Source organism: Cyanistes caeruleus, chromosome 3, assembly GCF_971803275.1.
Source record: "Cyanistes caeruleus chromosome 3, bCyaCae1.hap1.1, whole genome shotgun sequence".
Classification (NCBI taxonomy): domain Eukaryota; kingdom Metazoa; phylum Chordata; class Aves; order Passeriformes; family Paridae; genus Cyanistes; species Cyanistes caeruleus.
This window is the reverse complement of record NC_141703.1, coordinates 47,242,728-47,259,222: the sequence shown is the minus strand read 5'-3', so window position 1 is coordinate 47,259,222 and position 16,495 is coordinate 47,242,728. Positions and strand designations below refer to the sequence as shown.

Below are 16,495 nucleotides of genomic sequence, written 5' to 3'. Positions count from 1 at the left end.
GATGAATCATTCTTGAAAAATATTATTCACTCCATAATAAATAGACCCAGCATAAATGTCCACCACACAAAGCATGCTTTAAGTATTTTATAAAAACTTAAAACACTCTTGCATGTAAATTGAAATGATCAGTTTTCTACCTTTTGCAGGAGTTCTACTTTTTCTCAACAAGTCTGGGAACACTGAAGTGATGCCAGGATCCTAAAGTTAAGTGACTGAATTGAAAGCACTTCTTTTGTGCAAGCATCTTGAATGTAATCAAAAAATAGCTCTTAAAGTATTATAAATAAGGAATCTGAACTGTCTTGAGTTACAGTGAAAACTATTGTTCAACAATGGTGCAGAAAGAAACAAAATCTGATAAAATCTTAAGATTATTATTCTACTGTGCAACATGGGGTTTTTGGTAGTGAGTTATTGGCCAAACACTCTGCTCCTGGAAGTCAGCAGGACATCGCTATCATTAGTGGTGCCAGGTTGATTTACCCAATTTGTAAATATGGGCCCCAGTTAAATTATTAAAAAACAAAACCTAAAAATCACAAACTCCCCACAATGACAGCAACCACTGTCCTGCAGTGCTGTTACATAGTTTTAGACAGGGTTATGTTTTCATATGTCATATCCAGTGTTTTGTCATTAAGGCAAATGCGTGATCTGTGACCATAGGACTGGCAGACCCTAAGAGGGCTGAAGAAGACGAGGACTGTTAGGAAAAAAAGACTGAAACAAACAGTGGATAAAAATCACCACCACAACATACACACCCCTCCAAGGAAATAAATACCAAAACAGTACAAAACTTTAACTTCAACCTTAAATTTTTTTTTTTTGGTTGCTGGCATTTCCTTGTCCCAGTAAAGATTTTTGTACCTCTCTGAAATTGTTGGGAAGGGAAGGGAAGGGAAGGGAAGGGAAGGGAAGGGAAGGGAAGGGGAAGGGGAAGGGGAAGGGGAAGGGGAAGGGGAAGGGGAAGGGGAAGGGGAAGGGGAAGGGGAAGGGGAAGGGGAAGGGGAAGGGGAAGGGGAAGGGGAAGGGGAAGGGGAAAGGGAAGGGGAAGGGAAAGGGAAAGATTGAAGAAAACAATACGCTTCATGCCCTCAATATGATATGTCTAAATCACATATGGACAAATGCAGGTTTAAGTCCCTAAATTTAGAAATTTAGAAATGAATGCTCTTTGTATCTACTTAGTGTCTGTACTATTGTGGGACTGAATCTCCCAGTAAAGTCCCACCAACAGTTAACCCACTGGTCATTATTTCATGGCCATTGCTGCTCATGGTTGGTTTCTGTACCACATCACATCTGTGCACTCATCCTTCTCTTTGTCACTCATCCTGTGATGATACCTCCTCCCAAAGTAGTAGTTCTGAATATCTGTGCATTTGCACAAGAGCTGCCTATCAGCTGCACTGGGAATTGACAAAGGCTTTGAAAGTTGCCATATTTGTATGGTTAGTAATAAGAAAACCCATATTTGCGTCACTTGCTTGTCAGTGAAAGTACAAAGTGGAAAAAAGCTGTTCTGTTTACTGGACCATCATGCCACGCCTGGGAGATTCAATATGCAGAGTACAGGGTAGGTGCACTCCGCTCTGCAGATGGTCTCTCTCAGGGGAGAGAGAAAGGAGCACCTTTCACGGTCTCCTTTAAAAAACACAGGAAAATGTTATAGCAAAAGCTGATACTCTGGAAGAGGAATATTGGTTGCAGTGAAATATGGTAATTCAATTCCTCATTCCACCTAAGGAAGATGTAATTGTGGTGTGCATATATCTATTTATCTATCTCTCTATATATCTCTATCTACAGGTGATACAATGCACAATATAGAAATGTAACTGTAACAATATTTTGCCCATGTTAATGGGTATCTCAGATGAAAGCAATGCTAGGACACACAGACACTTCTGTCTTACAGCAGCTCACTGTACTTTACTTTAAGCAGGCTTTCACTCATGTAACTTCAGGTAGTGCTCAGAGCTGATTTAGTAACAGTCACAAACACTGTGCAGATACTATTAGTATGAATTAACCTATTTCAATTAACCAGACTGTCAGCTAAACCAAATGAATACTCTCCCTAGACTTTTTTTTCTCAAGAGCAGAGCTAAATTGAATTCAAATTGTTGTAGCTTCAGTATACAAGAATGGTTTGATAACAGTAAGCTGAAATACAAGGAGAAAGTCCTTTTTTATAACAAATTTTTATCAGCACAAGTCTGTCAGCAAAAAGCCTAACAGGAATCTACAGCATCCTTAATGGAATTAACCCCCCCAAACAGAATCTCTCAGCAAAAGATAAAAGATTGATGCCTAAAGGAAGCAACTACATATATCCTACAGCAGTGGTAGGAATAAATTATCTTAGTAGTAGAGTAAGTTAAGTAGGATCAGAATGAAGGTTAAAAATCCTAAACTAAGATAGCTACTCCTTGATTCAAAAGTGTGTGTCATGCAATTATAAACTTTTTTTATTCCCCTAGGCAGCTGGGATTTTCCCAGGATACCCATTCAAGTGTATGTTCAATCAGTACATATTCAGGAATTCACCTCTTGTCTATACAGAGTTTCAAGGAGGTCAAGGAGAATTTTGTCATTGCCTCCAGTGAGGCCAGGCATTTCACCCACCAAATCTTGCAGCTGAAGTGAAGACTTTGGACAAAAACTATGTGAAATGCAAACAGCACAAATCTTGGACACATTTAATAAACCAAACAAGGTATCTTTCAGTCTAATATTTCACTTAGCTTAATTTATCGACTTAAAAAAAAAAAAAATTGTTGACAATTGATTCCTTTTTCTAAACCAGAGATCTGAAGGGGTGAGTTGTGACAGTCCTTTTCTCTCCAGACACATCTCTGAGACTGCATGTATGCAGAAATATATTTTGCACACACTTGAAATATTTCAGTAAGATCTGTCCTCTCAGATACTAAGCTCAAGTGCAACACTTTACACACCAGTTTTTCTCTATGGAAGTCTGGAAAATCACTCAGCAATTCCAAGGTTCCATAAGCCACCCACTCTGTAACCTGGAGGCTAAGAGAGCACAGGGCTGAATGCAATAAAGAGAGAACACTTTACATATATTGGGAAAAGATGAAGTTGTAATGATTACCATAAAGGGAAACTATCTTTTGTGACTGTTTTCTTCAGAGATGTATGCAATTTCCAAAAGCAAGAAACATCATCTCAATTCATCTGTAGTGTCAAACTACCACATCATACTTAAAAATCAAGACATACTAAATTATACTTTTTAGTGAAAGCAAATATAGAAAAAAGTCCTTTTTTATGACTCGTCAGTACACACTTAAGAAATAATATTGCAAAATAAAACCCAAAACCAAAAAACAATGCCATTCCCCCCCCCCAAAAATTACTAGTTCAGGTTAGATACAAAATATCAATATATAATTTTACATAGCTACAATGAAGCAAGTACCCCAGACACTTAAGCTTTGCAAAATTCTAAAAAGGTATCCTGCCAATTGCCTTACTCTTTTCATATAAAAATTAAATAGATTGCTTCTGTGCAATTAAGTTTCTAATTAAGAATTAGATTGTGTCATCTGAACTCATGAGAATTTCTCTTTGTGAGTGAATTTCCCTTGAGATGACATTTGTGGGAGGGATCTTCTTCCTCCTGGACTGCAGATAAATCTGTCCAAGAATGTTCCTGGGCACTGTGTTCCAGCTGGCCCAAAAAGGACAGTGTCCATGCTGGGCAACTCCTTTAACCTCTCAAAGAAGGAGCTGCTGGCAAGCTGACTTTTGGGAATGGCTCCTGAAATGTGGTAGGGAATAGCTTAGGAGAGTACTTTTTGGCACATGCTTAACTCACTCTAGGCAAAGTCTTAACGCTTCACTAGCGTGGGCAATTGCAATCCATTGTTCAGGAACATTTCCACCTACAGTCTGATTTACAAGCACAGAGTTGGCCAGAAACACTGTTGCACACTTTCAGACTTTGTACTGCAGTTGTGTGTGTGCAGGAGAGAACAGGTCAGGCACAGCCCTGATGGAAGGTTCACCTTTTATACCATAACCATGCCTCCCCCCAACCACAAATATTTCAGAATAACTCACACAGTCTTTTCCTTCCGCTTGGGATGAAGCGGTCTGAGGAGAACCTTCTTCCCCAAGAACAGTATTGCCCTACTAGGCAGTAGGGCAGTTAAGATAAACTTCACATGTAGCTAGCTGCTTTTTTAAAATAATGGTATTATGGGATCCCCATGCAGTAGTTTTAAGGAACTAACACAACGTTTCTCCAAAAAAGAAAAGAAGCTGAGGTGTAAAAATCTGCATCTGCAGAGCAGCAGAGCTAGAAGAGAGTAAAACTATTGGTGAAAGGTACAATGCATTCAATGAGTTCTGCAAGAAGGCATTGATGCTCCTGCTTAGCTTTACTACTTAATGCAGCTGCACTCAGGCTAAGTTCACAAAGTGAATTCTTGGTCCCTTAACTACTCTACTTACATATTTCATATTGCCACTTACTTCAGGGGAGCGACTCTGAGGGGGTGTGGAGAGAGGGGAGTGAGTCACAAAACAGCACTCCATCAAATTAGCACTCTGTCTACGATAATTAAACAAAATTCATAAATAAAATGACCCAAAGCAAATAAAACCATATCACAATTTTCTTCTCTTTGCAATGCTTTATGAAAGAGAACTGAGAGGGAAGGGAAACTGTTCACTTCATGCATTTGACAGTTTGTGATTCACCAACTTTTATATGTGTCTTACGAGAAACAACAACACTTTAAGTAAATCAGTAATTATTAAAACAGCACTACAGAGCGAGCTGACAAAGGTCTGAGTTGATATTGAGTCCTAAAGCAGAACTGTGTCTAATTACAGTAACAGTTTTAGCATAACCAATTAGTGCAATTTACTTACAGTGCAACTAATTTTGAAACATGGCTTGCTATAGCCCTAATGTTTGTATTCATTTCTGAAGATTACAGTGGTAAGTTTGGTCATTTAAAGATTTTCCATCTTGGTGTGTTTTTTTGAGGCACACTATAAGAGCATCAATACATTCTTTTATCAGTAAACATAGCAACAACACGATTTATGACTCATTCATATGCACCACTTCTGGATCAAAATAAAGTGATGGTAAAAAATGAAAGGTAAAAAACTGCCTTTGTTCAAGGGGCTCTCCATGTCTGTAAGTTGGTGATTCTTCCTAATACACCCTTGTGTACAGGCTCAGACTCTCCAAGTGAAACTTGTGCCTGCAACTCCTAAATGGCATCATGCACTATCTCTTGTAACATATCTCAGGTGCACCAAGTGGTTTGGTAATTATATGGCAGTCTTTTCAGGAAAGCAGAGCTCCTCTGATGTACAGTTTCTTACCTTTTAGAAACAGATTATCTCCCTTGGCAAGACCATTTTAAAATGTAACTTAAACCCCTAAGTATTAAAATATCCATAAATAATCCTACATAATAGCAGACTACATTGTCAAAGCTTCTGATTATTGGTAACTTCTACCAAAATGGGAACTGATCCATTTTAGTCTAGCAATTTGAACATTATAGCCCTAAGCTTCTGTAATCAGTGTGCAAAGTTAAGTCAGAGAAAAAAAAAGTTTATTACATCACATGTAAAGAGAAACTTCAGATATGTAGCACAGCCTCTGTTGCCTTCTCCCAAGGTTGAAAACACTGAACTCCTGCCCTGTTTCAAACAAAATCATTGCTACTCATGTCCAAAGCTAACTACACTGGCTCTCTGTTGAAGAACCCTTTGGCAGGGGGACAGCAGCAGTTTATGCTTTTATAGTAGCAACACCTCTGCCTCTTTCATCTGAAATAGAGAGCCAGTGGGTTAAAACAAAGACACATAAAGCCTTCCTGAATAATAAAATTCATACCAAAACAGTGAAAATAAGCTTTTTCTGAAATAGTGGATTCAATGTCACATGAATGGAAAAAACCCTTTATATTTCTGAAAATTCAGGATATGTGCAGCAAGGTAATAAATTTTTGTCCTAAACTTACAGGCACAGAATACTAATGAGAAAAGTGGGTTTCATCCTCCTCTTTCCCCTTTTGTCCTATTAGTGGCAATAAACTTTTATGCATTATGGCTAGGAAAGGTCTAGGAAAGAGATAGGGACCAGAAAGAATAAATTTGAAGAGAAATAACACATAGGAGTCTCCACAGGTTGAGATGTGAAATATTTTTAAACTCAAAAGTACTATACATATCTGCACTTTATATGCATGTGTTTTTTGAGTCAAATTGTCCCAGCTTCAACAAGACATTATTTTTCCTTTGTAAGGTTCCAGTTTTAAATCAGATTGTGTAAAGAGGAAAATACCTAAGTATTTTCATTGCTAAGGATTTGGCACGCTTTGTCACCTGCATTCCCATGCCTGGTGTACTGTCTACCTGCAATCCCAATCTGTAACTGATTTATTTAAGATGATCCCACATGACAAATGCTGACATTTTCAATTAGATCTGTTCAATAGAATCTATTCAATACTATTCTTGCAGACACTACTCAGTCCAGCGTGCTCTCATATTCAGCCAATTTCTGGGTCTCTGCTACAGTGACTGTTTGAGAAATTAGTCTCAGCAGATAAAATCATTATTACTTGCTGTACCTGCACCCATCTAGGAACATCTGACACAAGACAGACTGTTCAAATCCTTCCTTCCCAACCATTAATTCCTAGAAGTATTTAAATGTTCCAGTGTGGAACATTTAAAACACTGTGCACTCTTCTTGCCACCTGAGAAAAAGACCTAAGATTTCACTCATTACAAAAATTAATTATTTTGTGTTTTATCAGATGTGAAAAGGGTAATACAGGTACTACTGTATATTTAAATGCTGGGAGTTTAGTAAGAAAGTGTAAAAAGCCTGTTGTGTTAATGATCACGACCACTTAACTACTGCACTTCTGCACTTGGAGAATTTTTGGCTTTTGAAGACTGATTTCATAAATATGTTGAATGCAAATACTCACCTGAATATGATCTCAGATCCTTTAGGAACACATTCCATCCAAAGCACTATATATTGAATCCAAGTCTCTTTTCCTATTTTTTTCTTTTTTTTTTTACTGCTATGACCCCTGTCTCAAAAAAGATATTATAATCAAGTTTCAAACCATTTAAGAGAAAAAATTAAAAAAAAAAAATCTTGAGGATATGAGTAGAGGAATTACTAAATTTCTCTAAATTTGATGTATTTATTTGTAGCTTACATCATACAGAAAAATAATTTGAAAAAATGCTATTTGATTCCATTGTTACTGGGGTGAACTGTCAGACCAATCCTGCAAGTCTCTATGCCTTAAACAAACCTTATGGAAGCTAACAGATCAAAACTCTAAAGCAACAGCACAACAAATGGAGCAATAATAAGGGATTTTCTCTCTCTCATGACTTTCTAGCAGTCTAGAATTAAAGTCCTACATGATGTATATCAAGCATGACTTTCATGGTTATCCTCAAAACCTGTGTATGGAAAATTTTCCTTACTTGGACCTCAACTTTCCTATCTCAAAGAATAAAGTAGGCATGCTTTAATAACATTATCTCAATCCACTTGAAAAGCCCTCTTAATTCTTATTAAAACAATCTAATCTGCTTGAGGCAAGATTTTGGTTTTATTTAGAATACTAAACCTTATCTAATTAAGTGCAATATTAGGACGTTAACTAATATACACAAGCCAGCTTTTAAGAGTCCAGTGGGCACAAACATCAATTCATACTAACTGAAGCCTAGACCCCAGTGCCGTAATTAGCCCAACAGGCCATACTTTCCTACATTCCTGTTCCCAGGAGCCATACATCCTACCCAATTTCTGGTAATGGTCTTACCTGGGGTGGGGGGGATCCACTATTTTATCCTCATTAAGAACCAAGTGGAAGCTAACAACCTTTTTGCTTGGTGTTTAAACCAGCTTCAAATTTCACTGTCATCAAGAAGATGTTTTTTCTTTTCCCCTAGAACCTAACTAGGCAGACAGAGAATTTACTATACTGAAAAATGAAAACACATCTGTAATTTTAGTATTGGACTTTAGGTAGCAGGACTTCTGAGTTGCACATTCTTTGACTGCAGTGCTGCTCAGCCATCCCAATTTTCCAGTTTCACCTTCAGCTTTCTGTAAAGTTATCTTCAACTGAAACATAAATCACTGAAAAGATGGGGCTTGCCTTCAGTTTTGTCAAGTTCATCAATCCAGTTTACTGTTTACATCCATTTCCTGTTTACTGAAATCAGTGGGATTTGGGGTTTCCAACATATAGCCTAAAGGTCAAAGATTCCCCTAATGTTTGTTTTCATCAGCAAGACTAGCACAGGACAGTTTAAGCATAAGCACCTAACCTAGTTTAAGAACTACATTCAGTGAATGGAAACACTTGACAGTTATCAAACCCTTCAAGAATAAAAGAGCTAGAAACCCCCATAATTAAATAATAAAAATCTGTTTATCAGCAGCCAAGCACAATCTCACATATACACTCCAAGACTCACAGTATACTGATGCACTTCAAATATGGACAAATTACTCACGTAACATAAGCTACCTTCTTTCTGGCAAATTCCACTCAGAAAGCTAAGTATATACTGTTCGTCTTTGTATACCGAAATAACCAGCCAGCTGGTGCAGAGAGGAAAGCAAACCAGCTTATATTTTTCACCAGAGAGGTAAGGAAAAAAAAAAAAAGAGAAAGAGAACAAGCACTTTTTAATTTCACTTGATGATTGATATCTAATATGCACAAATGCACAGTGTAAGATTTTTGAGTACTACAGACCTATGTAAAAATCATCCAAACACCAGATCTGAGATGAAAATAAAGGGGCAAAAAGAACATTTACTCAATGCTCTGGTTTCCAAATTTTAGTGAGCTTTTAATTTATTAGTAATAACTTGTTTTTCTTGGAGGAGGTTCAGAAAAGGCTGGGAGACTTTTTTAAGCATCAGCTTAAAAATACTTACAACTATTCTTAAATGCCAGCTTAAGAAATGTATAAATAAAATTGAACATTTAGACCTCTAAACTTGGAGAGACATGCTTAGAACAGGAAATGATAGTTTGTTAATAAAGAAAGGTAAATCATTCTCTAGGCTTCCGGTGGGAAACTTGGCAGGGAAAGGATTTTGACCTCAGTGGAAGGTAACTGCCACAAATGACAAATCAAGCAACTTTCTTCTTACAAGTGAAGCAAATGTTTGACATAAGGCTGGACTGCATTCAGATCTATCATTCCCTGTGGCATATTCTTCTAACTTTAACAAATAATCCTGCAAGTTTTTTGCACTGACTGTATTAATTACATTTTTTTTCCTCCACTCTCTGACTGAGTAAAGCCATGCAAGCCTAACATTTTTTGTGAATGATTACTTATTTCCTATTTGAAGCACAAAAGTTCATCACTTATAGAACAGGTCAAGCTTTCAGTGCCTATTAGTCCTAGTCTGGGATGAATTAATGCATTTTCCTGCGTTCATTTTCCTTTTCTGCTGTAGGAACAGTATATGGGACTTCTCCCAACTCAAAACAATAAATGGGGGGAAAAAATGACAAGTAGCCCAGTTTAATTTCAAACGTTAATATATTTTCTATTTTATAGTGAACATATGCATCGTTCACCCCCTGTTTGCAGCAACTATGACGTCCTCATAAAAAGGGGTGACATTTGTAAGATGCCTCTTAAAATAAATATTTCTTTTTATAAAATAATAAAACTTCAAATAAATATTCTTTACACTAAACAATATGTTGAAAAAATTAGAAAATAAAGGCTGAATTTTACTGTAACTGTACAATATACATGAAGTCCAAAGGGAAATCAAAGTCTTGTAATAGAAGGTTTCCGTAAGACAAAATACAATCTAAAAACATACTGATTGATTCACATTCTTCCGAATGTACAACATATTAGTATAATATTTTGTGACTGTGCCATGTCTTATGACAGCACTTACTTTTCACAGTTGAAAATATTATTGTATGTACAAAAATATAGCACATTATCTCTGGCAGAAAACAATGAAAAAAAAAAGGAGTCATTTGCTAATTTACAAATTTTGCAAGTACTATTCACAAACAATAGAGTTGCCTAGGAGTGTCTGTGTTGCTTTAGCTTATGCAATATGTGGGTCACAATGTACTGCATCCCTTTTTTTTCCCCTGTATGCCACTAGCTGGATTCTAACAAGCGTATCAGTTAAGATGGCACACACACAGAAAAGCATTTCACTGCAAACAGCAAAGTACATCCCCAACCCTTCTACTACAGTGCCAAGACCATAGCTGCTTAGTTGGTTGCATATGTATGTTAAAATAATAATCCTTGTTACTTTAGTATTTCTGGCTAGTGATGCTATGTTGGCTTTTCAAAGTTCCTGGGGGGTACGCTGGGAACTTTGCAGCAAACGGTGTTGGAGTGTTTACAGCGGCACCCAGGCCGATTTACCCGGTCGTAACAGCCCTGGCACAACTTAAGGCAGCCCTTGGCTGGTAGGTAACACCACAAGCAAGGCAGAAAGAGGGACACTACACCCATGGCAGACCACCTAGTGCAGCAATGTGACTGACTGCAGGAGCAGGGGTTGTCAGCACAGTTGTCCTCGTCATCATTAGAGCAGTGATAGAAGAGGCCTTTCACACAGCAAACGCATGTCCCATAATCAACCACGTTCTGGGCTGAGCAAAGACACTGCTTGTCACAGATCCAACACGAGGGGAGGGTCCTTGGATAAGTGCACTCCTTACACTTACACTTTCCACAGTCCTCACACCTGTAGCTGTGTGCTTCCAAGTCTTCTTTGCTCAGTGGCTTCAGCTCACTCGACTTGAGCTCAGACTTGGGCTGCATTCGGACTATCCCGTCAGCAAGCGGCCCCGAAGATGATCCTAGGAGTCTTTGCTCTGATGAATTACTGCTCGTACTTGTCCTCGTACTGCTCCGTGAACCTGTGCTGACCGTGCTGATGGATCGGGACAGAGGCGCTCGAGGAGATGCGTGCGTTTGTGTGTGCTGGATCCGGCTGAAATGACGATGCTCAGGCAAGCCATGCGGCCTTTCATTTTTGGGTTGGGTTGTTACCCGAGGAGAAGACTTGACCCCTGGCCGTGGAGCCACCGTAGGTCCCTCTGTGTATTCATTCGTGTTTCGGATGGCTCTGATCTGGTCCAAAGACAAGACGTGAACCTGCTGCATCAGGACATCCCGCAGGTCGGGCTCCCCGTGCGGTCTGCCACTGTCACGCCGAGCCTGTAGTAAGGGCTGCGACCCACTGCCGTGCTGAGTCTCCATCGGTGCCCGGAAGCTTGCTCACCCCGCCAGGCTTAGAACACATCTGAAATCCTGGAGCAACAAAGAGAGGAGTCACTATTGCAACACAGCTCATGCTCTTTCCATCAGCCTTTCAAGCCTGCAGGACCCCACAGCACTGCAGACAATCAACTAATGCATCAGCCATTAAAAAAAGGAGTCACATCTGGGACAAGTACAGGCACCGGTCAGCTGAGCACACTTCCCTTGGCCTGTTCTGCCTACTGCTGTGGAGAGCTTAAGGGGATTCTTTCTTAGGACCATGCATCTTAACTTGTGGCTCTGCAAAGTCTAGATATTACTCCTGCTACCTGAAGAGGCTTCCCAGGCCATCTTCTGGTTAGACCGTGGCCTTAAAAGTGATTATATTTCAGCCACTAGAAGTGACACATCAGGCTACTGAAAATCTTATACTGAAAAAAAACCCAAAAAAACCAACAAACTATTCTGCAAGTATTTAGCAAGTGTAATGTGACCTGCTGCTGACAGACATATAATTCTCCAATTTTGTTTAAAACTGGATAATATTTTGGTAGGCTAGTCTCTTTACACATTAAACTCTACATGATGTAAATAGGAAATTTTAGTTTAATACCAATGGTCCCAAGAAAAACACTAAATAGCAATAAAATGTTTGAGGTTAGACATTAAATGAGTTAGTGCTACCAAAAACTTCAACAGCACAAGTAAAAATATCTCTCTCCAGTATTTTAGTGTGTGTCATACTGGTGCTCACCACTGTGATTGTTATTTTAAGGCTCAATACTACAAAAGCAATGCTACCACAGTTGTTTGTTTGTTTTGTTTTGCTTTTTTTTGATGTGTAAAAAAATTTCATAGACTACATTTCAAACTGTAAATATTATCAAGAGTGGCTTGTGGGACAGAGGCATTCATAACATCACCAAATAATGCTGGCACCCAAGAAGTCTACTTGATTGTGAATAATACTTTAAAGGATCGTTAAGTACAAAGTAGAAATGCAGACTTTAGAATTTAAATGAAAACCCAGTAAAAGACACAGAATATGGCAACTTGTAAATAACTTCCACATTCAAATATGCACAAGTTTCAAGTACTGCCCCCTAAATTTGTTAATATTTGTTTTGCTTTTATCATATCTTAAAGTGGCTCCAAAATCCAATTACCTATACAGAAATCCAGAACAATATTTTACAATTAAAACCCAAGCAGGGACCAAACTTCTTACAAGGACCACACAATGTCTCCAATTATACCTAGAAAGAGCACCATAGTGTTACTCTGTACACATCAGTTACCAACAATAATACTGTAGTGCAGTTTAATAAAATGTAGCCAAACAGTTTAACAAAAAGTATCTCAAGACACTGTCTTTATTCTAACATCAGTCCAAACATTTAACCTTTTAACTCCTGGCTCCCCTCCTTCAAGTGTTTTTTCTTAAAAAACAATTTTTTTTAAAAAAAAAAACTATATAGACAAATCTCACTTTTAAGAATTACTACTTATTTTAAATATTGCCAAATCCTGGTTTTTGGAAACAGGATCTATGTTCATTACTGTGTTCATTTCCCCCCCTGCCTACCCCCCCCACCCCCGAAAAAAAAAGTCTTGCCAACTTGGCTTGAAGCATTGCTTATGCTTTGGTTTTGTTTTGTTTTTCAAATTAAAACTTCTGCCATACCTAAAGTTTCAACCAACAGCCTAAGTAGACGTTCACCTCCTCTGAAACTATCTGGAGATAAAAAAAATAATAGAAAATAAAATGCCTTCCCCATTCTTGGGGGGAATCGGCAGCCCTATCTCTCCAGGTTTCCACCAGCCCCAGCCAGCCTAGAGGGTACGCCGGATCAACCCCTGCCTCTCCAGAAATGACAACCCGCTGCAAAAGCAAAGCTGACCCTGACCTGAAGGCGCTTCAGACGACCCCGGGATCGGTGGCGTCCCCCTCAGACGCCAAGGTGGGAGCTGGAAAAGCAGCCTCCGGTCTCCGCTTCCCTCCCCGCCTCCAGCTCCATCTCGGGCGGGGGGCGCGCAGCAGGTGGGAGGCGACAGCCCCTCGCCCGCCGGAGAGTGCAGACAACCTGGAGATAACCAGGAGACATCCTCTGGGCTGGGAGGTGGGAGGGGGCTGCTTCAGCCTCCTTATCAGAAAGTCAAACCCATGTTTCCTTTTAACTCTTCCCCCCTGCCGTCCCCCAGGAGATGCTAAAGGAGCTTCCCCTCCCGGGAAGTGCCAGGCGCCCTGCAGACGGTTCAGACAACACCTCCGGGACAGCTGGGCAAAAGGCAGATTACCCCCTCTCGCCTTGCCCTAAGCACCCATTCAACTTCACAAAGCCAGCCGCTAGAAAAGCCCCTCTTATTTTACGCATATTCTGCAAATTGCCTGACCTTCAGCCCGCCCCGCTCCGCCCCAGCCCGGAGGGACCCAGGAGGCATTTCCAACGGGGCATCGGGCCGAGCCGGCTGCTCCCCGTTTTTCCTCCCCTTGAGAGATCCGCTAACGGGACAGGATGCCAAGAACCGGTGCATTTATTTACAAACCTACAGAAAATCCTTACGGGAGGGCACATCTCTCCCTCCTCTGACCAAGTACTTCTCCCCTTTGCATCCGCCAAGAGCCAGAGAAGCAAGATTTGCCTTTTTGTGTGTGCATGTGTGTGATAACACAATTCCCCACTTCTAAGAGCCAAAGTCCACTCTCGCCGAGCTCAAGTGCCAGGATTGCTAACTTTTCTTAGGTGGGCTGGGCGAAAGGGTGAACGAGGGGACGGCTTTCGCCTTCGGCACATTTGGGGAGGTTTAAAACGCGAGGGGCTTCTTGCGCGCTGTGCAAAAAAAAAACCAACCCTGTACGGCTGGCCGGGGAAGGGCGAAGCCTAAGGGAGAGAAGTCCTCTGCCCGTGAATTTCTGTTTTGTGGCCGGAGCCTGTGCAAGGCACCCCCACCCCCATTCCCACCGCACACACACCAACCACCTCCTCTTCTTTCAAAGTGCTTTGAAACCCCCATTAAGGGCCGAGTGTGTGATCAGACTATGGATTAGGGCAAAAGGGACTTTACCATCGGGGTGGGGCAAAGTGACACACAAATAGCTTGCTGAAAACACCAGCAGGTTTTTTTCTTGTGGGTTTGGGGGGTTTTTGTTTGGTTTTGGTGGTGTTTTTTGGGGTTTTTTTTTTGTTTTATTTTTTTTGATGGGGGAAGGGGGTTGTCACGAAGTAAGCTCACAAATATATATATTAAAAAAAAAAAAGGTAAAAATTATGGCTTTTCCTTCCCCTCCACACATGCCCTCTGCATAGAAGAACCTAGGGAATGACTTTCCTCGCCTTTCAGATCGAATTAATTTCATCACAGGAGAAATATCTAAACGTACACACACACACACATATATATTTGTACCAGACGTGCACTCACTTCCGAATCGCACGGATCTCCTGACGCCACTACAGACAGGCGTAAATCACGCACTGGAAGGCGCGTTTCTCCTTCTCCCCCAAGACGGGGGGACAGACAGCCCCGAAGCTCGCCAACCCCGCTGCGCCCTCCCTTCACCTCCCCCGGGGCTTGTCGCGAAGCCACGCGTGCCCGGCGAGGCAGGAGCGCGCAGGAACCTCCCGCGCCCGGCTCCCGGCAGCAGCGAGAACACGCCGGAGCTGTGGCTCTGATTCTCTGCTTCACCTCCTTCAGGAGCACCCCCCCGGCCCACTCGCAGCCCCCTCAGGCATGCCGGGGTGCCCGCGCAGCCCTCCGCCCCCCGCGCAGCCTTCCGCGCCCCCGGGGCGCCCCGGCGGGGCACAAACGCGGCGCAGCCCGCAAAGCCCACGGAGCTCCCCCCACCCTGCCCGGAGAGAAAGCGCTCCGAAATCCCACCTCCAGCTCCTCTCTGAGAAAGGAAGGAGAAGGAAAGGGGGGGAGAGGGAGAACCTGTACGAATGGAAAAGGGATCGGCCTCAAACATTTCCACGAGTTTTCTTGGAGCAACCAAGGCGTGGGGGGGGGGGGGGGAAAGGAGGTTACTGAAAAGCTTGTTTTGCAAAGAAGGAAAAGGCTCTCACCGTGATCGCGGCGCTGCACCAAACCCCTCTCTCTCTTGTATTTTCTTCTTCCTGCGGTTTGCAAATAAATCCAGCCCTAAAGCAAAAAAAAAAATTCTTTTCCAAACTCTGCTTTAGTCCAACTTGCAAATTAGAGTAAGAATGATCACCATGTAAAAAAAAAAAAAAAATAAAAAAAAAAAGTCCAGAGCAAAGTTAGGTGCCTCTCCGCAGATCGATTATAAATACGTGTGTGCGTGTATAAACTATAATAACAATCAAAACACCCCTCCGGATCGGTGTGGGTTTTCTTTGCTCCTTAAAAGAGATCACTCAGTCTTACACACACACGCTTTCCTTTTTTTTTTCCTCAATGAACAGGAGGCCGAATCGCCAACACCAAGTCACTTTTTTTGTTGCTGTTGCAAATTGATCAAGAGGAAAGGGAAAAGCCAAAGAAAACAAAATAAAGTGGATCTAAAATAAAATCCCAGAGCTTTCTTCCACTGAGCTCCTCCAAAAAGGCAGCTTGTGCAATGTAGCCGTTCTGCTGAGAAGCTGCTTGCTGCAGGCTCCTCTCCCCTCTCTCCCTCTTAGCTTTCTCGCTCCCTCTGCGAGCGTGTGTGTGTTGCAGGCAGTTCTGTGGTTTGCAATCGGGGGGGTGTTTTGGGAGCGCAGCGGATTTGTGGTGGTGGTTGTTGTTGTGTGTTTGGAGGAGGTGGAGGAGGAGGAGGAGGAGGAAGATTTGAGATCTGAGCTGTAGGGGCTCGGCGTTTTTCTGCTCGCTCGCTCTCTCCCTCTCTCTCTTTTTCTTTCCGGAGGAGGTAGGGTGATCTCTCTGCAAAAGCAGCAGTAAATGGCGTCATGTGGATCTGAGGAGGAACAGAGCAGTTGTTGTCCCAGAGGATATATCGCATCCGGTCCCAGCTCATTGGCTCTGCGGGGCTACATTCACTGGCGCTCCCAGCGCCCTGCCAGCACTCTGAGCTGCGGGAGGCATTCAAAAGGGCAGCGCCGCCACCGAGCCAGCCCGGTCGTCCCGGCCCCGGCCCCGGCCCCGGCCCCGGCCCCGGCCCCGGCCCCGGCCCCGGCCCCGGCCCCGGCCCCGGCCCCGGCCCCGGCCCGTCCGCGGCGCT

General features: G+C 41.9%; 1 protein-coding gene across 2 annotated transcripts; it reads right to left on the bottom strand.

Annotated features, from left to right (window-relative positions):
• Positions 1 to 9,590: 9,590 nt before the first annotated feature.
• SPRY2 (sprouty RTK signaling antagonist 2) lies at positions 9,591 to 16,260 on the bottom strand. 2 transcript variants are annotated; one of them, XM_023922668.2, is made up of 2 exons: positions 15,381 to 16,260; positions 9,591 to 11,367 (listed from the first exon to the last, which is right to left on the bottom strand). In XM_023922668.2, exon 2 carries the CDS (start codon positions 11,314 to 11,316, stop codon positions 10,381 to 10,383), a length of 936 nt encoding a protein of 311 aa, XP_023778436.1. In that variant the 5' UTR covers positions 11,317 to 11,367; positions 15,381 to 16,260; the 3' UTR covers positions 9,591 to 10,380. The 2 variants fall into 2 exon arrangements, with proteins under 2 accessions (XP_023778436.1, XP_023778498.1); XM_023922730.2 differs by lacking the exon at positions 15,381 to 16,260 and adding an exon at positions 13,224 to 13,393.
• Positions 16,261 to 16,495: the final 235 nt, after the last annotated feature.